Raw genomic sequence first — 26,433 nt, 5'->3', positions numbered from 1 at the left:
AAAGGCACAATTTTGTTTGTAGCATTTTTTTTTTTTTTTTACTGTTACAAGCACATATATTTAGGATTTTCTTGGTATTGCTTTTTTGCACATGGGGTTATGCTGTAGGAATTAAGAGTCACTATGAATCACTGTTGTTTTATGTATGACCTTATTACCTGTCTGCATGAGTGCATGTGTTCTTCACTCTGAATGTATCACTATTAGCGTGTTCCAGTGCTGGACGTCCCGTCACCACTCATGATTCCTGCAGAAGAGAGTTTGTTTGCAACTAAATAGTTTGCAAGTACAAGTGCTTTTGATGTTAGACATTATATTCTGTTTCAGAATTGTTTCACATTTACATGTTGACCTTGAATCCAAAGACAAAATTTTGTTTAAAATGAAATTAAATGTTTCATTATACTTTTATTGGGTTTTTTCCCCTCTGTTTTATTTTTGCGAATCAAACAATCAAGGAAAGATGTCAGAAATGCTTCTGTTTTGTCTTCCTGGGGGCGCATGTCTTTTTTTAGAATTCATTTGACAGCTACAATCACAATTTAGAGATATATTATTTAGAATATTCTTCGTAAATGGTTAAATCGACTTGTTGATTATTCTGTTATAGAAACCTATGTATTTCTCTATAATGCACTTTTTCGTGGCACGTAGATATAAGCTGATAATGCGAGTTTTTAATGCACTGATTATTTTGCTGAGGATGATGGGTGACGGCCACGGATCAGTATTATAGATCAGTGGTGACGGCTCTTGAATAAGAACCTCCTCGTGCACTACCGGATCACGTGTCCATATACACCAGCTGCACCTTCGCGACAAGTGGAGTGTTGCTGTGGTAAACCGGTAACGGGTCGTCCCGCAGAGGGCTAGCCATCGCAACAGGACTGTATAAAAGCAATGAAGATGACACGCCGTTAAACACGCAGGAAAGATGCGGGGCTTAAGTTTGCTCCTGTTCATAACTGTGGCTGGTGAAGCAACGACTGACCTTTTCGTGACCGTAGCATCACTCCCGCCAGAGCTGGAGGTAAGCGCTGCACCTGCCGGCACATCCCCCGTCACCGCTCGCCATATTCCCGGACCCGGAGAGTATGGACATCCCGGGATCGCGCTCGCGCGGTCTGAGGAGGAACCGGCGGTGCCGAGCACGGAGGACGGAGAGTCGTCTCATCCCCACGGAGGAGGAGGAGGAGGTTACGAGATAGTGCAGTGGGAATGGAGCTACGTGAAGACACCTTACATTATAGCCAGCTGGCTCTTGGTGGCCAGTGTGGCGAAAATACGTAAGTTCTGTAATAATAACGTAAGTTTCGCATACTAGACGAGTTGTTTTGGCTGTGATATATAGACGCTACCGAGCTTTCTTAATCCGCTGGAATGTCGTTAAGAGAAAGTTGACAGTCTTGAGGACGTGAATATGTGTAGTGCGTACTTGGAAGTCTTTAAGCCGGTGCGTAATAAGCGCGAGCCGCCTGCGCTTCCTTCCATTGCCAGACGCTGATGGTTGCCATTGCAACAAAGCCCATAAGTTTCCTCAGGGGCATTTTGATACAATAATAAAAAGGGCTTTTAGCTGCACAGGAGATAATCATACTGCGTTAAAGAGACAGAACTCTATTTTGCGGTCAATGATGGGTTTCTATTTGTACCTTTAATTTTCTTGATTTTTTTTCTTTGCTATGCAGTCAGTGTTTATATTTCTGTGCCCTGCCCCGTGAGATCACCGTGTTCCCGCCGACCCTGCGCCTTTCCAAAAGCTGCGTGCTCTGATTGGTTCTGACTCATCATCTTTCCACCGGTCTGTGTTCTGATGGCGATGCGAAGTTCGATTCTAGTCCACGAATCGGTTCTTTCGAACTGTTCGTTATAAACGAGTTCATAAAGCGATTCAGTTCTTCTTGTACGTTACCTCATGACATCATCATACGGTCCCTGACGTGGCATATTGTTCTAAAACGTAACCATGTAGCTATTGATTGCTTTTTATTACACTTTTTTTAATATTGATGTATACGGTATATCGCAGTAGCTACATATTTTGAACACAGGAGATGTTTTAAATAATGTATTATTTTTATTATTTCATATATGGAAGTCAATGGGTACCACCAACTATTTGGTTCCAAGCATTCTTCAAAATATATTTTGTGTTTAAAAAAAAACTAAATTAAAATAAAAAATAACCTAAAAAATATAGGTGTGGATGGAACATCTTGAAGATGAGTAAATGAAGACATAATTTTTACTTTTGGGTGAACTGCCCCTTTAAAACCAGCACTCTTTTGCATGTGTGTGAAATTATGAATAATACCATCAAGTTATTTCCAGTACTTTTAATTTGCAACATTTCTGCTATTTGATTAACATCTCTTCACCAAAACCCATCAGTCAAATGTTTCTACAATCATCTTTTCTCAGCTCATTACAAATGAGATAATTCGCGGTTTGTGAGTTTACTGGAGAATTGTTTGATTTTGTGCTATTTGTGAATAAAGTTTGACTCCTCTTAACTCGCTGTACATTTTGTGGTACACATTGTGTAGCTGATTCATGAAAATACATACGTATAAAGTACATAAAGTACAAAATGCACTTCCTCCTGTATTTGCATGTGTGGGGTGTCTCTCAGGCGTCCCTCCAGCTTGTATTTTTGGCTAAAACATGCAGTTATATCAGATCATTTAGTTCTGGTAGCTCGATCATCTGTTGCTCCATGATTCGATTGCCACAGTAACATCATCAAAATTAATTCCGAATATTTGTCTTGCATCTGAGATATAGCACTATCTGAACACCTGTGCACAATATTCAGCTGTCTTCAAGTGCTGAGTCCACACAGTCTAACAGGTGTTAAGAAAACAGTACTGCATGTCACCTACATAGCTGACAAAAACAGAAGCTGCCCCATATGCAAAGTGTTTTTATATTATCCTTAAAGGTGGAGTATTTAATATTGACAGCTAGCAGTTGAAAATGTTGAGATAATGGGCGAAATCACACAGACCAAAACAAAAACAGACATTCCGACATGGAATGTCCATTTTCAAAGTAGAATAACTGACTGTAGCATTGTTTTTTTTTGTTTGTATGTGAATTTAGCATATTATCTGAATGTCTAGTAATGTATTATGGTGTTTTTAAGAAAACCACATGCATATGTAGTGATGATTATGATCGGTCCTGTAAGTTTCACAATCTCATTTATCAGTGTTCTGCATTCAGATCACACTCTACTTCTCAAACATCCGTACTTCAGTTGTTGAGTTTGAGCACCATCCCATTATACACACATTTTAATGTAATCATAGACCTGATCTAATGCTAATAAAGGTAGTTGTAATGGGACGGCACTCTCTCTGCCTGTCCCCGAAAATGAAGGGCGTCGGTTTAATCGGATTTATTATTCTTTCATTACGGCTGTAATTATATGTGGTCTGATTATTAAAAGCTGATGACAAGTAATAATTTAAAAGCAGGAGATCTTGTGATAGAATTGATTTAGCAGTAGCAAGCATCATGTTCACACATGAAGGTCTTTTCTATTACAATAGAGAAAGGTTGGAGTGTCTCACAGGTGTGTAAGTATGAATGGAATGAATCTGTTGCACTCTTATTAAAACATTTTTGTGTTTTTTTTGTCAGTATTTAGGCATATGTATGAGGATATTTTCAGATTTTTTTATTATTACTATTTTTGTTGTTGGTGTTAGCGTCTGTGTGTGCACACAGGCATCTGTTGTGCAGACATCTATTATATTATTTTTTGGTTTGGTCGTCAGTTTTTCTGTCCTTGTGTGAATGACTCATGGTGAGCGGTGATTGTTATGTTTCTTGGCAGAGGTGTATACTCTGTTTTCTCTCCTCCACAAAATCACTCAGAACGTGGAAACATTAATAATTAGTGGCATTAGAATCTCTCATTATGCTGTAATGTGTTGTGATTCTACAGCCTGGTATTTCATGAGGACTTGTATAAATGGAAGTCAGTGTGAGCCTTACTAATTTTTAATAAGCATTATTAATCAACATAATTTTCTGTAAAGTATCCCCACCCTTTATATCGCATTATCAAACTTATAATCTGTTAAATTCCCCTTTGTCCATATAAACACTACTTGTAGCTAATGTGAAGTATAGACAGTGTCCTGCTCCAGCCGACTCCTGATTCACGATGAAAAGGAAGTCATTGCAGTGTAATCGTTCCCCTGCTGATAATTACTTCTATGGCCATTTGATATGTCTGACTTGCAAATGGAAACTGGTCACACTGAATTTCCCATGGGAAATACTGGGATGAATTCTTGCAGCTGCTCCATTGAGTAAGGTACAATACATTTTACTGATGAAGTGAGTATGCAGACAGCGTTTGTTTGTTTGTGTATACTGTATGATACTCCTTTCTTAAGCTTTAGTATAAGAATGGTGTTTTTGTGGCAGAATACTGGCACACTTACAGTCCCTCTGTGACTCACTATTCGTAAGGCATTGTACGTTAGAGTGGTGTTGAGTAACAATTCATTTGAAACCGTAGTATGGAATTACAGCAGCCACAACTTATAAACTACTCTTTAAATCAGGCTTTTTTCTTCATGAAGCTTTTAGCTTTTTGTATGTTTTTTGGTTTGCTTTATTCTTTTGTGCATTCTTTTGCACATTAATGCATCTTTTATGGGTGTTACAATGTTTATAAAATTGGCATGTGTGCATCTTGCAGACATTATGGGCAAAATGCAATTAAAGTCTGTTTAAAAGGAATTAAATTTCACAGCTATAGTGCCAATTCAGTAAAGCACATTTACTACTTTTCCACTTTTAATGACACTGAATGACAAAATCTCAACATTTTCCCCCTCTGTTCTCTCTTTTCTCCACTCGTTTTCTCCATCTTCAGTTTTCCACTGCTCTCAGCGTTTCACCACAGCGGTCCCAGAGAGCTGTATGCTGATTCTGCTGGGTCTGGTTCTGGGTGCAGTGGTTCTTATCGCCAGCAAGAAGCAGACGTACCAACTGGACCCAGGACTTTTTTTCCTCTTTCTCCTGCCGACTATAGTTGGGGATGCTGGGTATTTTATGCCAGCACGGCTCTTTTTCGACAACTTGGGTGCCATTTTGATGTATGCTGTGGTAGGCACACTGTGGAACGCCTTCTGCACTGGATTCTGTCTCTATGGAGTCAAGATGGCAGGAGGCATAGGTGAGCTAATATGGGGTGTCAGTTCAAACTAATGGAACCAAATATGACACTTCTTAAATGAACATAAATCATACAGCGCTTTAGCCACTTCTGCTTGTTTTGGCATTTTTTATTAAGAAAAATTATGAGCATGTTAAAATAATAAACCTTGAATCATTTTTTGACTCCAGACATTTAAAGAACTGTATGTTCATACATTGATTTTTATGTTTTTAGTTTAATTACGTTTCATAAACCCTTTTCGGAAGTTTATTGACTGCCCCCTAGTGGACCCTATTGAATGGACTTAATAATTAATAATTCAGTTGTTATCACAGGTCACATAGGGTGATTATATATAAATGTTTTTAAATTTGTACAACTCATTCAAACATAGCTCTTCAGTGATCTTTCATATTGCGAGTTATGCTATTTTTTGTTCAATACAATTCATCATTGCCTTATAATTGTTGACCCGAGTATCCCATATGATTTAGATGTGGTGTAAGGATTTTTTAGATCTAAGAAAGCTAGTAAGTAGCCATTTAGCTGTTAGCTGCACATTTTTATCCAAGGCAACATACAGTACTCTTATCACAAGAACAGTCCCACTGGAGCATCATGGGGTCAAGTCCTTTGCTCAAGTGCACTATGGTGAATCCCAGCTTACAATGTTTGAAACTACTACGACAGATCTTTAACTACAAGACCACACCATTAAGGCTGTACTAGAGTCAGTTTGGCTGTAATTATTGACTGCAGCTTGTGTGTGTGTGTGTGTGTGTGTGTGTGTGTGTGCAGATGAAAAAGTGAATGCGGGTTTGATGGATTTCTTGTTGTTTGGCGCTCTGATCTCGGCTGTGGATCCTGTAGCTGTGATCGCTGTGTTTGAAGAAGTCCATGTGAATGAGACACTCTTCATCATTGTCTTTGGCGAGTCACTGCTCAATGATGCTGTCACTGTGGTGAGTCAGGACATTTTTTAAATCATCTTCCCCTGTGTGACTCTTGTTTGCTTTAATCCCTAACTTATAAACATATTGCTTTTACTATGTAAGCTTGGGCAATGTGACTAACACAGAGAATAATGGTGAGCATGTGAGTGAGAAAATACACTACCAATCAAAAGTTTGAGGTCAGTAAGGTTTTGTTTCTTTATTTCTTTTTTTTAATAAAGTCTCTTATTCTCACCAAAACCATTACTCTGGACTTCAGTGTCACATAATCCTTTAGAAATTGTTTTAAGATGCTTATTTGCTGCTTCCTATTATGATCACTGTTGAAAACTGCTTAATATTTTTTTGTAAACCATAATATTTTTTTTCAGTATGATGTGTAAAAGGTTCAAAAGAACATAATTTATTGGAAATAAAAATATTATGAAACAATAAAAAGGCCTTGCAGTTACTTTTGATACATTTAATGCATCCTAGCAGAAAAAATATATTAATTTGTTATAATAAAAAAAAAAGATCTGTAGTACCATAGACACTCAATTCTGTCATAATTGATATTGGAGTGTTTTGACATGTTGACCTACTTATTTTGGTGTGGACATTTGAAAGTTAAGATTAGCTTAGGGAGCTCAAGGGAGATTAGGACAATCTCTGCATCTTCTGTCCCTCTTCTGTTGTTATGGTCACATTATTCCAGAACCCTCTGCTGTAATGCTGACATGATTACGTTATAAAGCATAACCAAAAGTCATTTACTTTCTCTGGAGAAGCAAATCAATAGTAAATGACTTATGCGAAGACATTTCCACTGAATTATCCAAACCCTTTCCCTCTTTTCTTTGTATTTTTCTATATAATGACTCTTGGGACATACAGTAGCTACTGGTTAGAGATAAACTAATTTAGCATTACTTGTTTATACAATATAATCTCATTGGGATTAAATTTGGTTCCAAATCAGCAGAGTATCAAGCTCTTGTTTGTGCAGTCTTGGGTTTTTGCTGACTGTATGCAAGTCTGTCCAAATGTTTAAGCATGGATGAAACCATCCGTTCCAGGATGTCATTCAGAAGATTATTTGTCTGGGTCAGCATGTTTTTTTCTTGAATTCACAGGTTATGTGAGGAACAACAGATCCAGACTTACTCTGTAAAGGTGTTGAATCATGTAGGGGAATAGTTTTCAGTTGCTGTGTTATATGTCAGTTTTGATTTTTATAAAAATGCATCCGACACCAAGGGTGAATCAAAGATTATGAATTACTAAACTGGACTGAGACAGAGAATATTATGCACGTTCAACTTTTTTCCACACAGAATGGTCTAAAATCAATATTGGCATTTTATTTTTATCCCTTAAAGGGATAGTTCACCATTTTTGGTGCATTTACTGCATTTACAGCTTTCCAAAACTGTGACTTTTTTCTTCAGTGGGAAATAGAAGATGATCATTAGATTTTTATTTTTGTCATATACAACGGAAGCCAGTTGGCACCATTTGTTTTTATTACCTACATTCTTCAAAATATCTTCCTCTTTTGTGTCTTGCAGAAGACAGAAAGTCATAAAGGGAAAAAAAATTGCTTTTATATATTATATTAACCCTATAACTGCCGGTGCATCAAAAAAAAAACACAATTACACAATGATTATAAAGTCTGTGTGCTACACTACATTCTTTATTAATGAACAAAGTCATTAGAACAACGTCAGTCTACATTAATCAACACTTTCGTGGGAAATGGTGGGTTCACAGCTAATTATCCTTCAGTTATACTTCAGTAAGACAGTAATATGTTTTCCCTGGAAACCTAAAGCTGCACTAGGCATACATCAGATATTAGCACAAAAACTTGTTATTTTGAGCACTCACTCGAATATTTACACATAACCTATCAATCTAACTTATAGGTTGTGGTTTGGGGAGCTTGTTAATCCAGAAGAAGATTAGAAGCCAATGAAGATGATTGCCAAGATTAGAGAAGCAGTCCTTGATAAGATGACAAGCACACAACAAAAGGTTCAAATTGTATTTCTGTGGTATCCTTGAACACAGCGTCTTCTCAACATGACGTAAACACAATAATAGCGGAAGTGTTTGTGGGCATGCTACTGGTCTAATGGCAATATCGTAAGATTTATTATTATACAGGTTTATTATTCTACGCAGTCATGAGAAATGTGAGATGGACAAAGCTCTTCACAAAATTGCACATCTTCAGTTTGGCTGCTGAGCTGCATGTTAACTCATGTTAACTGCACTTTACCATTAGCTTTGACCAGTTCTCCCTATTAACTAGTTGATTATATTACTACTGTTAATATGTTAAAGCACATGTTAATGCCTTATTCTGCATGATCATATTTTGGAACCCTCAATACGACCCCATATCTAAATGTAAAAACTACTCTACTAACTATTATTAATCGCCAAATTAGGAGTTTACTGAGGCAAAAGTTGTAGTAAATAGTTAATAATGAGAAGTGGTTCCCAAAATAAAGAGTGACCAAAATGAGTATACTTTTATTTAGTAAGGACACATAAAATGATTAAAACTGACAGTACTTTGACCTACCTATCCATCAAAGAATCCTGAAAAAGAATATATTACACTTTCCAAACAAATAAGCAGCACAACTGTTAACCGTTACCTAACCTAACCCAACATTGATAATAATAAGAAATGTTTCTTGAGCAGCTAATCAGCATACTAGAATGATTTCTGAAGGATCATGTGACAATGAAGATGAGTAATGGCTGCTGAAAATTCAGCTTTAACTTCACAGGAATAAATGACATTTTCAAAGAGATTATAATAGAAAATAATTACTTTTGATCATACTAATATTTTATAATATTACCGTTTTTACAGTATTTTGATCATATACATGCAACCTTGGTGAACCCATGAGATTTCAAAAACATTTTAAAAATCTGACTGGCGCTAAATTTTTGAATGATATTATTTGAAGGTATAGCGTGAAGGTTTTTTTATTTTATTTAAAGTTTCAATGTTTTTTATTTTTGTCATTTAGTTTTCCAATTTGGCAAGATAGTGTTGCAGGAATACATGAGTCATTTTCTCCACAGGTCTTATACAAAGTGTACATATCCTTTGTGGAAGCGGGACCAGGAAATGTTTACACTGCAGACTATTTTAAAGGAATTGGTAAGTTCAAAATGTATAAATTGTTTCTTTTAGAGTGTAATATTTAAATGAGTTGATTCTTTTTTATTCTCTATCTCACATGCAATGATTCCAGCATCCTTCCTCATAGTCAGTATTGGAGGGACTTTGGTTGGGCTCATCTTTGCCGTCATTCTGGCCTTTGTCACTCGTTTCACGAAGACAGTGCGCATCATAGAGCCACTGTTCATCTTCCTGTTGGTTTACCTGGCCTACCTGACGGCAGAACTCTTCTCTCTGTCAGCTATTCTATCGTGAGTGTTGCCACTCCTAGCATACTCATCTGAATAACTTGACTTATTCCAAAAGGAGTCTCTACATAGTAGTAAACTGCATCTTTATTAATGCTGTGACCATGAAATTTGTTTAGAAGACGAATAATACACAAAATGAAATATGACTGAAATTGTGAAAAGATCGGTGTGATCACAGGGCATAGAAAATATCATTAGATGAGTGAAAAAGCAGCTCTGTGATAATCTCTGTAGTGGCTGACATTTATAATGGTGAGAAGTTAAATTAGAGTATTAAAGCAGAGATAGGAAACACTTCATAGCTAAGAGTACTAGAACAAAAGAGAGAGAAATATAGGAGCATAATAAAAGAGAATGAAAACATAAATGATACACTGAATGAAAACTGGTTAGTTGTTTATGTGCGCTGCATGTCTGTGCACATGATGAGGAAAACATATTTTCAATGGCAGTTTGAAGACTGTTTCACATTGCTTTCAGAATATTTTTGTGCTGACCCGTAAATCCCAGTAGTTTCTGGTGGGTCATAAATCACATAATGAGATTATGAGCAGAGGAATTAGATTATTAACCCAATTTAGTATTGCTCATAAGAACAGATTTTAAGATGCAGAGTCATGCCTTAAGGACAGGAATAAGTACTACAAGATATGAAGTAATGATCTCTTTCACACGTAGTTAAAGTAAATGTATGGGATGAAATTAGATTCAAAATGATTAATAGATGCATGCAAAATTATCCATGTACTGCATACATTTAATAGATGTATCTTACTAACCGCTATCAAATTGAAAGGCATTTGTTTGTGGTTCGTAAGATACATGTATAAAATTGATGTAGTACACTGATATGTTTACGTGCATCTATTAATTATTCTGAGTCTAATTTCATCCCATATAAATGCCTGTCTGTCTGATTTTATAAGTATAAAGTAATGCAGAGCGCCCTCTGATGGACAAGGGGGTTTTGAGTTTGGATTGCAATAAAACTGTAGAATTTAAGGTCATGTGTAACTGCATTATATAAATATGATCTCATCATTATAATTCTGCTCTTTTCATTGTTTTTGTGAGTAATGCAGAGTGACTCAAATAAAAAAACATGTCTAAATGTAGATGTCACTCCAAAGGTACAAAGGTCTACACAATTTATATGAAGATTAACAACCATTCTGTTAAACTATAAATTCAGTTATATGTATGTATTTATATGTTTTCTTTGGATAAAAAAACATATATTGTATTCTATTGTCATTATATAATATACAATATAATATAATATCTGTGCCTCTTGATGTCAATGTTGATTCGTAACAGGATGACTTTCTGTGGCATTGGCTGCAACAAGTATGTGGAGGCCAATATATCCCAGAAGTCCCGGACCACTGTGAAGTACACCATGAAGACCCTGGCCAGCATTGCAGAGACGATCATCTTCATCTTTTTGGGTATCTCAGCTGTGGACAAGTCCAAATGGGCCTGGGACACTGGCCTTGTCGTCAGCACCCTCATATTTATCTTAGTCTTCAGGGCTGTGGGTGAGAATTCTGTTCTATTCTATTCTATTTGAACCTATTCCGTTCTATTCCATGATGAAAAAATACAAAAAACATGATAGTTGCATTGTATTGTTGGTACTTTTTGGTTACTGAGGTCAAAAACAATTGAATAATTGAAACCTCTCACTCATAGTATATTCTTCTTCACAGTTAACTTTCACTTTGGATTTTCCTAAACCATGAAAGCTGAAAACACACCATGTACATTCATCTAGTTTTCATTGAACTTCTTTTGTCATTTATAATGGGTTGAGATGCTGAATTATTCTTGTACTAGACATTTCCAAAGGCCTCAGCTCTAACAGTTAGCATATTTATTTGCTCTAAATGTCATGTGCAGGTGTTGCGGGGCAGACTTGGTTCCTGAACTGGTTCAGGCTGGTTCCTCTGGAAAAGATCGATCAAGTGGTGATGTCATACGGCGGTCTCCGAGGTGCTGTTGCCTTTGCTCTCGTGGTACTTTTAGATAAAGAACACGTGAAGGCTAAAGACTACTTTGTGGCAACAACCATAGTTGTGGTTTTCTTCACAGTCATGTTTCAGGTAACTCTTTTACATATTTATTGTTTCTCTATTCTTGACTATTCATGTTTTCCCTCTCCTCTCACCTTTACAGAATCATTATGTGTTGACAAAAGTGTTTGTTTGTTTTCTGTTTTTCTTTCCTCAGACTCTGAATTGTATTACTCATGTGTGTGTTGTGAGGTGTGCAGGCGATTACCTTGCAGGGATGACATTTCCCGACCACTGTGTCAAATTACTGTTATTTCCAAAGCTGCTCTGACATAGAGATGCTAATTTTGATGAATGGAGTGATTTTGATGGTGCTGCCTATGTATCAGTGTGTTTGTGTGATGTGCCCATCTGGCCAGGCTTTTCACCCGATTCCAATCTCATCCATTATTTAAGGCTGGAGAATCTCTAGAGTGTTTATGCGTGTGTTGTCATACTGGTGTATCCAACATGCCACAGTAAATTTGACTGCTGAAATCATCAGGATATAATGCCAAATGTTGAGCTCATCTGTCAACAGATTCCACAAATATGCTGGTTAGACAAGTGGGCTTTTTTTCTTCTCCCCTGTAACAGGTAGATGTGGATTTTTTTTGTATTAAAACATGAAATACATATACATAATACATAATATAAATTTTGACACTTTCAGTATGAGTATTATTGTTGAGGGTTTTTCAGCTATTCTTTTTGCAGGATACATTGATATGCTAGTATTGTAGGTGCCAATAAGTGTCCCACTGACTCATTGATTTAGACTATTTGCTCAAAAACAATGATTCGTTCAGGACCGAAGCTGAATTTGACATCACATACTACTTATATTATCTCTATCATATTTAGATATGGCAGAAATAGAAATAGTAGTAGTATTTATTTAGTTATATGATATGATTCTGAATTCAGACACGTTCTTTATGAGTGAGTCATTTGAATCATTCATTTAACCAATTCATTTGAAAACAGCTGAATTCACAACCTCATTCTAGCATACTACTATTACTTTTTTCCTTATTCAGTCATTTGTGGTAAAAAAAAATAGTAAGTGTACAAGTACAATTAAATACTTAACTTTCACTTAAGTATTTTTATTGTACTTATGACTATATTTATTTATTTATTTTGACATAGCATCTGCAGGTTTATACATTAAGTACAGTTTTTCAGTATGTTTAACAGCCCTGTCAGTCACTGAATATTTCACTGGGGTGGACGATATATCGGTAGATACGATTAACTATTAGAAATTTGTCAACTGGTAGAGATTTTGGACTATCATCTCTATCGCGGTCACAGAAGCGTATTGTTTGCCCTTGTTTTTAAGCATTGCGATTTAAAAACAAGTGATTTTAAGCCATTTAAATGCAATCAGCAGTGAAAGAGAACGGTGTCAGAGAGCTTCTAGAAATATGAGCTGTGATATTTAGTCGAAAGTTTTGGAGGCTTCCTCCTGTCTGATTCGTTGACATTTTCCTAATCTTTCCTCCCAGGGTTTAACCATCAAGCCTTTAGTGAAATGGTTGAAAGTGCCTCGCAGCACAAACAGAAAACCCACCATTAACGAAGAGATCCACGAGCGTGTGAGTCAATATCCCTCCCAATACTCTGGCTGTGAATCCTGCCTCTATTCTGTCTCTGTTTCTCTTCACCTGTCTCTCTCTGTGTGACCTTGCTATCTGTGCAGTGCTTGTGATCTGATGACTGAAACAGCAGCATCGTGACTGACAGACTGACGTTAGACTCTTACCTCCAATGAATTAATCATCAGAGCTCTTTTTTGCCTTTCCATAAATAGATGTGCACACATAGGCAGAGGTCACACGGCCCCTTGCCATTTACCTCCTCCTCTTTCTGAAGGCCTTACACAACCTGCTGCTGCATGCACTCTGTGGGACTCACGGCTACCTGCTCAGCACTCTCAAACCTGTGCTAAAGATAGACTGTAGTGTAGCTGAGCTGACAGAAGAGATACAAAATAATACAGGAGAGATTCTGAGAAAATGAAGGAGAATAGAAGAGATATTCCTTAGAATCCAGCAGTTTCCCAAACTGAAGATTTAGAGTTGTGTTCACCCTTATGTGCCAGAGAAACCAGCACACAGCTATCTTTAGAATTTAGTTTCAACTTCTTCTTTTTTGTTAATGTTTTGTTTTTATTGTTATTTTTATTTATTTATTATTTTTTCATAGTAGCCTAGTGCTGTTTTTTTTATGGCATCACTCACAAAGAGTAAGCCGGACAAGTGGATTAATTTATTGTAGAGTTAACAAAATTAATCATGAGTATTATAATGTTTGAAGCGGATGCCATAACAAATGTCGGTAGACTTGTAAGATGTTAAAAAGAGTGGTTCATTCATAAATCCATTAACTCTTATCTTCATGCTGTGGACATGCTGATATGAATCTGTGCCCAAGCAACAAAAAGAAAGTAATTAAAATACTGACATTACTCCATAGTCATGGTCTCATGTCATTCACACATTGTGTTACAGTTATAGTCAGCAGATTTTCTCCTCTCAAAATAGCCTTGGATGCTGACATGAAATAAACTAATAAATCAATCTAAACGCAGAGATGAAGATAATTCAAGTAAAATAGTCATTAATAACTTACAGAAGCACTGAACTTGTCCGTCCCTCTGTCTTCAGGCCTTTGACCACATTCTGACGGCTGTGGAGGACATTGCCGGTTTGAATGGATACCATCATTGGAGAGATAAGTGAGCGGCACTTTTACTGCATCTAGATCTATATTCTCATGATGAGAAATGTGCTCGGTCAAAAAACAAGAGCTGAAAAGAATTAAGAATCATTGGATTTTATCCTTTAGGTGGGAGCAATTTGACAAGAACTATTTGAGCAAGCTGCTTTTGAGAAAGTCTGTGTACCATAAGAGTGAACTGTGGGAGGCCTATCAGAAAATCAACATCAGAGATGCCATCAGTGTCATTGATCAGGTAAAAGACTTCGTGTGGTCGTTTATCAGGTAGACGGTTTGTCAGAATTACTTTTTCAGGTATTGCTTGTCTTGTTAAAAAGGTTGTGAGTACTGAGACGCTGCTGTCCTGAAAGGCTGTCATGTGTGACTCTGTGGTTCTCACCGTGACACTTTTCTGTAAGGTTTGTATGCTGTATTATTATTGTACTGAAATTGTTGACCACTAGATGGTGCTCACACTCAAAAAAACAGCAGTAGGTAAAAACCTCACTGCTGTGCAATACAACAATTAAACCGCTAAAAAAAACACTTCTGTTTTCATGTGTCCACTGTGTAAAATTGTTTCTTCATTCAGACTCACTAACAGTTGTGCATTATAGCCAAGATCTTCAATACATTTCCATTTCTAACTTTTTTGAATGAACATTAAATATTAGTAATGTTAGTTTTTGTTATGTTAGTTACTGCTCTTAATAAAAGTCATACTAGAGTTTTTTTATGCTGGGGGGTCTCTGGGTTGGATGAGAGTCTTGTTGGGGGTCCTTGGGCCTTTAAAGGCTGAAAGCCGCTGGATTATGGCATTGAGCAGAGGAAGCACTGAGACTGTTTCTTAGGCTTGTCGTTTGAAGAGCAGAGGATAATTCCTCTCTTTGTTAGCTACCCTGACGCCACTGTGTCTCTGCCAATACTGCTCCTTTGTAAGCATCTGATACCTGTCAGCTACAACATCAAACGTATCTACAAAAATACTCCGAGATGGCATCATACAGAGAGAGATTGAAAGAGGAAAGAAAACGACGGGCTTCCAGTAGAGTGGTGTAAAAATATTTTAATATGAATGTATAAAAATGCACGGCGTAATTGTTACACATTTCCCACTCGATTAATTTAAGTTGGTTACAGTTTGTCTTTAGTCATGTTAGATGTGTAGAACACATGGAACATAAGTCATGCAGGACTTTTGTCCTCCAGTGAGATCATTTCCTGTACCCTTGAGTTTCATAGAGCTTGGCTTCCTGAGAGGAGTTAGCAAGCTAATATTAGCACAAGATTGAAAGATAGGGAAACCCTTTTTCTCTTTAGGACTACTCCTTGAAAGAGGCACAGAATCACTCTTTTAAAACTAAATGTATCAACGAAAATGTTTCTTACTTTATATTTTACTGTCCTTCTGTACATAAGTCACATTTCTGCATGTCTTTCCCACAGTTTTGTACTTGCTTACTGTATATATATTTCCATGTATATGTTTCTATGTTAGAGTGCAGAAACAGACTGTGACAGAATGTGTCAGCCAATCAGAATCAAGCATAGCGGTTAGTATTTAAATCGAGGGAATTTCTCTGTCTTTCTCTCAGGGTGGGAATGTGTTGACCTCTGCTAGACTCTCTCTGCCTTCCATGGCTAGCAGAACCTCTTTTCCAGAGTTCACAAATGTTACAAACTACCTGTGAGTAGTGTTTTTTTTTTTTGTAATTTATTTATCGTTGATTTATTTTCAGATCTTTTTGAATGTGTGTGTAGACAGTGTGTGCAGGGGCAGAGGAAGGCATTTTGTGCATGTCTGTGGTGTAAGTATACATGTGTTTACATGCATGTTGGTTCCTGTCTGTGTCTATCTCTGTCTCTGTGTGATCCCTCAGGAGAGAGAATGGCAGTGGAGTGTGTCTAGACCTCCAGGTGATTGACACAGTGCCAGGAGCCAAAATAGAGGAAGAGCTTGAGACACATCATGTTCTTGCTGAAAACCTCTACAAACCCAGGAGACAGGTACAGTTCCGGGCCACACACACACACACACACACACACACACACACACACACACACACACACACACTCTTACCCTCTCACTGTGACGAGCTCTGAAACATTATATTGCATCAGTGAAATGTGTGACACTTTGTATATAGTTTTTGCTTCTGTTTACCTCTCTTCTGTTCCTGCAGTACCAGTCTCACTATAGTCGGCACTTCATGACAGTGGGTGAAAAAGAGAGACAGGACAGGGAGGTGTTCCAGAGGAATATGCACAACCGTCTGGAGTCCTTTAAATCCACTCGCTACAAGCGCCACAAGAAGGACCGCAGTCAGAAAAAGGCAAGAGCTCAAAACTGCAGAAGAACACACTTAAGTTGAGTTAGGCGGACATGAGGGAGGAATGCTAAGACAGACATGTATGCGTGTGTTGTGTGTCAAGTCAAGTCACCTTTATTTATATAGTGCTTTAAACAAAACAGATTGTGTCAAAGCAACTGAACAACATTAAATAGGAAAACAGTGTGTCAATAATGCAAAGTGAAAGTTAAAGGCAGTTCATTATTGAATTCAGTGATGTCATTATTCAGCTCAGTTCAGTTTAAATAGTATCTTTGCAATCAAGTCAATGAAATCGCTGTAGATGAAGTGACCCCAACTAAGCAAGCCAGAGGCGACAGCGGCAAGGAACCGAAACTCCATCGGTGACAGAATGGAGAAAAAAACCTTGGGAGTAACCAGGCTCAGTCGGGGGGGCCAGTTCTCCTCTGACCAGACGAAACCAGTAGTTCAATTCCAGGCTGCAGTAAAGTCAGATTGTGCAGAAGAATCATCTGTTTCCTGTGGTCTTGTCCCGGTGCTCCTCTGAGACAAGGTCTTTACAGGGGATCTGTATCTGGGGCTCTAGTTGTCCTGGTCTCCACTGTCTTTCAGGGCAGTAGAGGTCCTTTCTAGGTGTTGATCCACCATCTGGTCTGGATAAGTTTTGGATCCAGTCAACTACAGTGACCCTCTGATCTGGATACAGACTGGATCTGGTGGCTATGGTGACCTCGGAACAAGAGAGAAACAGACTAATATTAGCGTAGATGCCATTCTTCTAATGATGTAGCAAGAACATCGGGTGTTATGGGAAGTGTTCCCGGTTCCGGTTTACCTAATTAATGAAGCCTAAAAATCCTTTAACGGATTTGGATATTAAAAGCATATTAGTATGTTATGTGTAAGCCAGGTTAAAGAGATGGGTCTTTAATCTAGATTTAAACTGCAAGACTGTGTCTGCCTCCCGAACAATGTTAGGTAGGTTATTCCAGAGTTTGGGCACAAAATAGGAAAAGCATCTGCCACCTCAGTTGATTTTGATATTCTATTATAAGGTATTATCAAATGACCAGAGCTTTGAGACCACAGCGGACGTGGAGGACTTTAATGTAACAAGAGCTCATTCAAATACTGAGGTGCTAAACCATTCAGGGCTTTATAAGTAATAAGCAAGATTTTAAAATCTATACAATGTTTAATAGGTAGCCAGTGCAGTGTTGACAGAACCGGGCTAATATGGTCATTGGTGTGTGTGTGTAAGGTCAGTTGCCTGAAGGCAATGTAGAGACAAGGTTAATGTTTGTAGTTACTGGCATATATCATGAGCAATGACTTGCTAATGTGTGTGTGTGTCTGTGAATGTGAACGCGCAAGTGCATAATATTAAAAGAGAGAAAGTGAGAGGGAAAGTTACAACAGTTTTTCACTATTAATGCTTTTATTCCGCAAGGATGTGTTAAATCAGTCAAAAGTGACAGATACTGTATAAAGATATAATGTTTAATCAAAAGATTGATATTCCAAATAAATGCTGTTCTTTTGAACTTTCTATTCATCAAATAATCCTTAAAAATGTTTCATGTTTTCCACAAAAATATTAAGTAGCACAAGTGAACATAGATAATTGATGTTTCTTAATCATCACCTCAGCAAACAAGAATTATTTCTGAAGGATCATGTCACACTAAAGACTGTAGTAATGGCTACTGATAATTTAGTTTTGCCATTGTAAGAATAAATAACATGAAAATATTTAATAAAAAATGTTAATCTATTTTATAAAATTAAAGCATCCTTGGTGAGCAAAATAGATCTTTCAAAAATATTTAAAATAATATTCTAAATGCATGCATAGTGTATTCCTCTGAAAAGTTTACTTTATTTGTTCTCCCACCCTCTTTTTTAAATATTGATAATATTATTTTACAGCATAAAGGGTCAGATGCTAAAGAGCAAGACACCAGTGACAAACCACGCCGAAATGTCAGCTGGCAGGACAGAGGTTGGTTGCCAAATTAACTGTTGAGCTTTGTCCTGCCACTTTAAATTCCCAGTGCATTGTGGGTAACGTGTTTTTGCATGTGTCTTGATTTCAGACCCAGTTGTGGTTCCAATGGCGCCTGAGGAGGATATACATGATCCTTCTGAACCAGATAAAGATGAGGATGTAGGCATCACTTTTGTGGCTCGCAAAGCCCCAGAAACACCAAAGGAGAGACCAAAATCAGGTGAGATATGAACACAATTTTGGTAAGAAAGTATGAGAACTGATTGTTTCCTATTCCCAACAACTCTGTATCTTCTTGTGTTTCTTTCCGTTCTTTCAGTACCAGCTGCACTGGATGCTTGTCAGAGCCCAGTCGCAGCCCCTCCATCGCCAACATGTGGAGAGAAAAACCTGCCGTGGAAATATGGCATGGGTTCCCTCCCTCCCTGTGTGTCTGTGGAGGCAAATAAAATTATCCCTATAGACCTGCAGCAAGCTTGGAACCAGAGCATCTCCTCTCTGGAGAGCCTGGCTTCTCCTCCAGAGCCTCAGCACCCACGTGTTAGCGCCCTCTCGAGGCTGGGAGGACCTGTGCGGACCTCTGCAAATGGAAAAAGTGGCGGTGGTGTTGGTGCAGGATCAGGAAGTAATATAGGTTCCCCAAGTTCAGGGCAGTTCAAGTTCCCTACAGCGAAGGAGGAAGAGGAGGAAGGTGCCCTCTCGCAGCAGCAGCAGGAACTGCAGGCCCTAATGTCTTCTTTGACGCCGCCACCTGCTACGCAATCTGCCGGAAAGAGAAGGAATCCTTGTGTTTATCTTAGAAGTCTAGTGACAGTGCCACCTTCTGGTGGGGAGCCACAAAGCAGGAGGCCGACCCAATTGTAAAAATGATCTCTTTCCTGTTTTATCTTTTTATGACCCTCGATCATCTTACATTTACCTCCTTAGGCCAGACTTATAAGTCAGTAAATTCCTTTCTAAGAGACTATTAATTTGTTGTGCTTATTTTAATGCTAATAGGTTACATGGGTTGGTAGAGTTAGCCGAGGGTCCATTTTCTTTGTACACACACCTTATATATACTATTATTATACACCTTTGCATATGCGATTGTCAAAATGTACAACTAATGAACATGTATAAGGCTAAACCACATTCCAAAGGCCTACTGGGTGTGTCTGTCAAACTGTCCTCCCTTAATCATTCACTCGGATGAATCACTTCATGGTTACTCTTAACTTCACAGTGTAAACCTTCAATCAGCCTGTCCATCTTAAAACAAGAATGAGTACTGAGGACTTCCCTTTTCAGACTGGGATGACAAAGTAACACATTTTCTTACAGCAAATCACAGAAAGCACATGAGGTTAGGGCCACATGTCTTCAGGCTCTAAAATATGCATAAGAAATTCACACCCTCAACTTTGGGTGACAAATAACCCATTGTCATCAGGACCATTTACAGTATGCTGTGTACAGGATATTTATACGTTTCTATGCAGCACATGACCTCTCGTCTGTTTTAGAGTTTAGCAAAAAAAAGAGCAAGGTGTCTTAATTTATTTTCTATTTATGTATTATCTACATGCCTTTAATGCTTTTCTTTCTGAATAACAAGGTTTTGCGAATCTGCATTTTAATGTACAAGATATTCATAGCTGTTTTTAAAACAAACATGGATAATGTTAATGTTTATTTTAAAATTTTTGCCCATCATTACTTAATTTTTTTATGATAATATATTTATATCATTAATAGTAATTTATGGATCATCAGAATTGTATGTGCTTAATCAATAGTAGGGGCCTGGAAACTCGCTGTGTAAATCTTGTACCTAATAACATTGTAGGTCCGATGTGATGCAAAACGTCTACAGTAATAATTTACAGAGAATGCACAGACTCATCTATATAATCTAATGCACTAATTTTAATGAGGTTTAGCTTAATCAGCCGTATGCAGGCATAATGACTTGAGATGGATATACATTTTGTTTCTAAAATTGCTTTTAATATGTCTGACAATGACTAAAACATACAAACATATTTATGTTAACTCCAAGTCAGTTGCTCTATACCAAATGTCTTCATCCTTTAATGTTCTTATTGTACCATACAATGGAATAGAAATTCGGTTTTGCACTTTATAGTGAAAGCCATTTTAGCTCAGTTGTACCTACAGTATAGTGCTGTTGAACCTGTTTTCCCATTGTTTTGTATTGCTGTGTAATTCTAATGTATGCATGTACTGATGATCGGAGTGCCTTGAGAGGGACGTGCTAGATGTTGAGAAAGAGGCCTTGTTGATCTATTGTGCCTGTAAACGGTATGGAGTGCCTCAATGCTACTGTCTTACCTGAACTTGTCACATTAGCAGAAATATTACCCCAGTCATTTGACCCCATAGAAATTGAATTGGAATTAAATAATCTAGCCATTTAATTCAAGTGGAATTTTAAGCTCTTTTATCCCATATGTGTTTATTTGTGTAGGCATCTATATAAGGTACCTGTGCGCCAAATATTGACTTGGAATAGCTTCATGGAATAAAGTTAACATAAGAGAGGACAGTGCTTTTGAATTAACCCAGTGTTTATCTCGTCATTTCATATTAATTTATCTTTTCAATGTTTAGACAAAAACATATTTATATATTCCAGTCTGTGTCATATTAAGCTGGGTTTTTCATCTGTTTTAGGGCAGACCCTCAGGAGGCCCAGTGAAGGGAACCTTTCGGTGAATAATGAAGTTAAAGCCCCCCTTCAATCCAGGAGTCCCTGTGGTTTAGGCAGGGCTTCCCTAGACTGTTTTCAAAAGACTACAGCGCATTTATGTGCTAATGTGCCATTTTCTCTTCCTCAAGCCCTGAAACAGATCTCAGTCAGCGATGAAGTCACTGGCGAGAGAACAAAAGTTAGATCTGAATGTGGGGACTTTAATCCGATTCCACCTAGTGATTTTTCCCTCCTGACTAAATATCAGGGTTTTATGTTGTTGAACCCCCCCCCACCCCCCCCCCCCCCCCCAGCAGAAGTAATCCTAAGATTTCTCTCATCATGTTCATAAAAAACTGCTTTTATGGGCACTTTAGGCTTTGTTGAGTTCTAGAAATTAAATTACAAATGTAATTCATCTGATAGCATCCAGCAGATATACAACCACCACAGGAGAATTATGTCTATTGTTTTCTGTCTTTCCTTAACTGTATATATATATATATATATATATATATATATATATATTTTTATATATTTTATATATATATATTTTATATATATATATATTTTTTTTATAATCAGCATATAAATTCTTCCGCCAAGTAATATAGTTCGTTTACTTGGCGCATTAACATTGCGACAACTGCTTAGAACGTGCATCACCCAGTCGGAATGTAGAGTCAGAACCATCTGTTGAACTATAAATATGTAACGTTTTAAACCAAACCTACATGGTTTTAATCGTTAACTGGCAATGTAGCTTCACTTGTTTCACTTGTTTTGGATATCAGTCAACTTGTCAACTTCTGTTTACCGTGCCACCTCAGGTAACGTTACAGTCATCGTGGTGAAATCCAAAAAAATGAGCAAACTAAATATGCGTTATATTGATTAACCTGCAAAGTCTGAACTCTCAAATTTAAATGGTTAGTATATGCTTTTTTTCACAAACACTTGTTGCTCGCGTTGCTCAGTGTACCGTTCCTTCCTTCAGCTAGCCGTTAAGCCGTAAAATTGTGAGATCACGTGATGGACGGTTCACTTGTCCGAACGAACCGATTCAGTAAGAATCTGATTGGCCAACACTAGTGTGTAGAATACGTAAAATGATATGCTATCAATAATGGGATTGATAATAAATACAGATTCCTAATTTTGTGTGCGCGCTGATCTGAAAATCATGTAAGTTAGCATGAGCTCTGTTGAGTCTGGTTACTGAAAGTGTCGTTGAAGCCGCAAGCTCTTTGGGACTTTTGTAAAGGTGTGGAAAAGTGCCTGATAGGTGATTTAGAAGAATGTTATTTGAGCTCTTTAGAGCAAAGGACAAAAGCTCAATCAAGAGACATATTTCTCAGACCACAGAGGCCTGTTAGAGGTAATCAACTTGTGCATTTGAAAATCGTTTCCATTCGTTTGCGGTGCCTTGTCCTCTTTTGATGCCAAAAGCCAGATTCAGTTGCTCTTTTATGAGCAATGTTGTTGCTGCACACCTGGTTTTTCTTGTTGTACAGTACAGATAAGTATCAGTACATTAACTGTGTTTGCATTTGTGCACGTTCTTTTATAGTACAGTATTTGAAAACCACAAATATGACTTACAGCACTCCTACACCTTTTGAAAAAAATAATTTCCATTTTTTAGGTGACATTTCCAGTTCATGGTTGGTCATTTAATGTGTTACTATCACAGTAATTTCTTAGTAATTTTTTTCCAATTACAAATGCAATCAAAGTTATTGATATTTCCAGTCCTTTTCAATAAATTTGGGGGAAATCTGGACTTACCAGTAAATGTAGCAGACACAAAGTCATTTTGTTGTTTAAAAAATATTACCTTGAACTTCTGATGTAATTAACCTACCTGGCAGGTTAACTAGTTGGCAGGTAACTGTATAAATCACAGTAATTAAAGGGTGTGAGCATATCCATAATTATATATGTATGAGATAGAAGTACAGATAGGAATAAATTATTTTACAGCGTTTTGCAGAATAAAACACCATATCGAATATATAATAAAAAACATGTTATCAAAGTTTTACTGGGCTGCTTCCTTATATTCTTGGTTGTGGGAGAGAGAAAGATTGATAAATGAATTGCATCTCAGACTCAGTACTAGGTTTTTTTTGTTTTTTTTGGTCTGAAATGAATCAAGCAACGAGTCCCAAAACTTTCCGTACATTTGATTCCATTGGCAGCCTGCAGATGGTGTGTTTCTGGTGCACATTAAACTGATCAAAGCAGCAGTAGTGTGTGGAGCTCACAGTAGCTGTCATCCCTTGTGCACAAGAACGAAGCTATTCTTTCAGGGCTCAGTTGTGGGCCTGTCCGGGGTAGACTGGAGGGCAGTGTTTAAAGAGCTCTGTCCTTATTGGCTGGGCAAAAATTGTTCCCCAGGGTGGAAAACCCGCTCACATTCTTAACAGGCACTTTGCATTGTCACTGTGCAGCAGATCATTGGATATCTGGCTGATCTGTCAGTGGGACATCCAAACCGAGAACAGGAATTTTCCATGTCAGGCTGGAGCACTAGCTGATTAGAGCTCCACAAATTCTGTAAAAGGGCCTCTTCTGGGTGATCACAAATTATGATGTCTGTTTTTCCCGAATAAGTGTGTTATATCATACATATTTTTTATTAATGGCTAGTATCCCTAATCAAATGATCTCAGATGAGGTTTTTCCACCCTGTCTCTTTTATTGATGAAATAGAAATAGCAATGGTTTTCTGTGCCAGAACATTCACAATATACAGATATACGTCAGTCTTGTACAAATGTGTGAAATGAAAACGATTCTCAAAACAAAGTAGAGCTATTATAAAATATGTTCTGTGATTTTAAAGTACAGCCCATGGCCTTTTTTTGCCCTGACTACTCTTTGTAGATAATCACTACCTGTGGATATCTTTTTTTTTTAGCATGTGTGTACTTGTGGATAGGAGTAATTTTATCTACATTGCACAACTGTCTGCTCATCTCCCAACCCTTCCAAACAAGAGATGAAACACACTTTAGATTCAGAAGACACACAGTGTCTGTCTGTCTGTCTGGTTTCTTCGTATTTACTTTGGAACAGATTCTCAATAGATTTTATAGCATGAGGCAATTAAAGTATGTGTGTGTGAGGTTAAATGGGCAAAATGCTATTTTTGATTTTCTTTTCTATCGAATCGGATGAATAATATCTGGCATTTATACAAGAGAACATTGGATTAAATCAGAAGTAAATTGTCAGTAGAGAAGAAACTGTGTGTTACTCTTCACACATTTGAGCTGATGAATGATCAGATTTGTTGATTTGGCATACAAGTACACATTTTGAACCGAGAGTGAGTGGGAGCTTAGTTTCCACATGTTTTAGGATGCTTTTACACTAGTGAGTTTTTGTTTTTAAAATGAATATCTCAGAAAGAATCATCATTTCTATTCATTTTCCATTGATTTACTTTCAGCACTGTCTGTCAGTGTTTTCTCTTTCGTGATCGCTGTTCTGACTCATTCAGAAGCCATTGACCCATTCTGACCCATTCGTTGCTCATATGTCAATCATATTATGCGTCCATAACCCACCCTGTCTCCGATGATTAACGTCCATCACACTTCCACGTTCATAAGAAACCCAGAAAAACAGAAATATGAACCTAATAAACACGATTACGACAATATATGATTTGTATATGATTTTCATGAGATTCGGCCTATTTTCTTAACAATACAGGGTGTGTTTACTTGAGAAAAGCTAAGCAGGTGTAGCGATTAGCCTGATATAAGTTATAAATAACATATTTCAGCAACATTCTATGGCCAAACACACATTAGATCGCAATCAGAAAGTTATAACAAACACTCAAGGGTGGTTTTCGGTCATGAAGTGTGGACGGAGATCCTTTGTGAAATGCCGTGGAAACGCCAGTATGGATGAGGAACACTTTTTAATTTTAAAAAGCGGTTTTAAAACTAAAAAGCACTAGTGTAAACATAGCCTTACATCTATGGGGGTCGGATGCTTGCATGCTGCAGCCTCACTTTTGAGCCAAATCTCTGGGCATCGGTGTAACACACACATCGAACACACTCAGTGTTTTTCCTTCATTAACCTTTCCAAAATCTGGTACTGAACGACAAGACACGATGGTATCGAGGCAGTTCGGTCGGTACCTAAAAAGCATCAAACTTTGATGCCCAGCCCTAACAACAACTGTGTTGAAGACAGTAGGTGGGATTTAAGTATAGGTGTCTGACTCTTAAGAACAAGTAAAGCATGTTTTGTTATGTCAGTGTATAGTGGTTTGAGGTTTCACAATCTACTGTTGATCAGCCAAAATTTGTGCCACTAAAATAAAGATGTGGTATAGTGGATTGTCAGCAGTGAAGCTTCACTTCCAAACCGAGCAGCTCTATATTGGTTATTTTGCTGGATAAAAGTTCACAATTCAATGTATCAATGTAGGGAAATATCCTCACATTGTGTCCCTCACACACAATTCCTGATCGATTCCTAGATCGATTCCTATTGGTATGACTGCATTTTGCCCATGAAATTTTGCCATACAAAGATAAATGTGGCCTTTTACCTTTGATAGCAAAATCCCGATGTGACTGATTTTCAGATTTCTGTTTTAAAATCATTCAGCAGTGGAGGTTAAGAGCCTCTAGGCATAAGACATAAGTTTTTTTTGAACATCACCACAAACTTGTAGCAGAGAGTGAAGTGAAGGTTAGGGGTGAGAAAGTTTAGCATTTTGTAGCACTCCATAAAAACGAGGTCTTTCTCAGCACTGGAAAAATCCTGACTCTTGCACCATTAGTTTTCCTCTTCTATGTCCTTGTTGGTTTTTGAATGTGATACTGAGAAAACTGAAGTCTTTAGTCATGTCTATAGAGACCCAGACAGGAAGCACGCTTCACACTAGATTATGACAGTGAATCTCTTGTAATGTAAAGACCACATTCTAATGAGTGCTCTGGGTGTTGTTGCAGATCCTGAGTAAAGGAGAAAAGCAGGAGACTCTCGTGCCATCTGATTTTGTCGTCATTGACAAAAAATAAAATGGGAACAAAAACTTTG

General features: G+C 37.6%; 2 protein-coding genes and 1 long non-coding RNA gene across 4 annotated transcripts in view; 2 read left to right on the top strand and 1 right to left on the bottom strand.

Annotated features, from left to right (window-relative positions):
* Positions 1–24: 24 nt before the first annotated feature.
* On the bottom strand, positions 25–1,079 carry LOC113051494 (uncharacterized). The gene is made up of 2 exons (XR_003276902.1): positions 992–1,079; positions 25–887 (listed from the first exon to the last, which is right to left on the bottom strand). It is a non-coding gene; the product is annotated as an uncharacterized LOC113051494 (long non-coding RNA).
* Positions 883–21,635, top strand: LOC113051493 (sodium/hydrogen exchanger 5-like). Its single transcript, XM_026215283.1, has 16 exons — positions 883–1,286; positions 4,895–5,197; positions 5,978–6,141; positions 9,223–9,301; positions 9,396–9,573; positions 10,891–11,111; positions 11,473–11,675; positions 13,136–13,225; positions 14,297–14,367; positions 14,478–14,604; positions 15,944–16,035; positions 16,229–16,355; positions 16,532–16,681; positions 18,590–18,662; positions 18,757–18,888; positions 18,988–21,635. Exons 1-16 carry the CDS (start codon positions 935–937, stop codon positions 19,530–19,532), a joined length of 2,907 nt encoding a protein of 968 aa, XP_026071068.1. The 5' UTR covers positions 883–934; the 3' UTR covers positions 19,533–21,635.
* A 403-nt stretch (positions 21,636–22,038) lies between these two features.
* Positions 22,039–26,433, top strand: part of LOC113051491 (rho guanine nucleotide exchange factor 40-like) — an 88,030-nt gene continuing 83,635 nt past the window's right edge. For both annotated transcript variants that reach the window (XM_026215275.1, XM_026215273.1), the window contains exon 1: positions 22,039–22,190. In XM_026215275.1, coding sequence (XP_026071060.1) covers positions 22,095–22,190 — 96 coding nt within the window. In that variant the 5' untranslated portion in view covers positions 22,039–22,094. The remainder of the gene's footprint in view (positions 22,191–26,433) is intronic.

Source organism: Carassius auratus, chromosome 32, assembly GCF_003368295.1.
Source record: "Carassius auratus strain Wakin chromosome 32, ASM336829v1, whole genome shotgun sequence".
In the NCBI taxonomy this organism is placed as follows: Eukaryota; Metazoa; Chordata; class Actinopteri; order Cypriniformes; family Cyprinidae; genus Carassius; species Carassius auratus.
This window is presented reverse-complemented; position numbering and strand designations above follow the sequence as displayed.

What these genes read in the sequence shown, in the direction of transcription:
- LOC113051493 (XM_026215283.1), top strand. Translation starts at nt 935, where the DNA reads ATGCGGGGCTTAAGTTTGCTCCTGTTCATAACTGTGGCTGGTGAAGCA. An exon ending in ACGAAGAGATCCACGAGCGT is followed by an intron (nt 13,226 to 14,296) that starts GTGAGTCAATAT and finishes CTCTGTCTTCAG; the next exon opens with GCCTTTGACCACATTCTGAC. An exon ending in TACCATCATTGGAGAGATAA is followed by an intron (nt 14,368 to 14,477) that starts GTGAGCGGCACT and finishes TTTATCCTTTAG; the next exon opens with GTGGGAGCAATTTGACAAGA.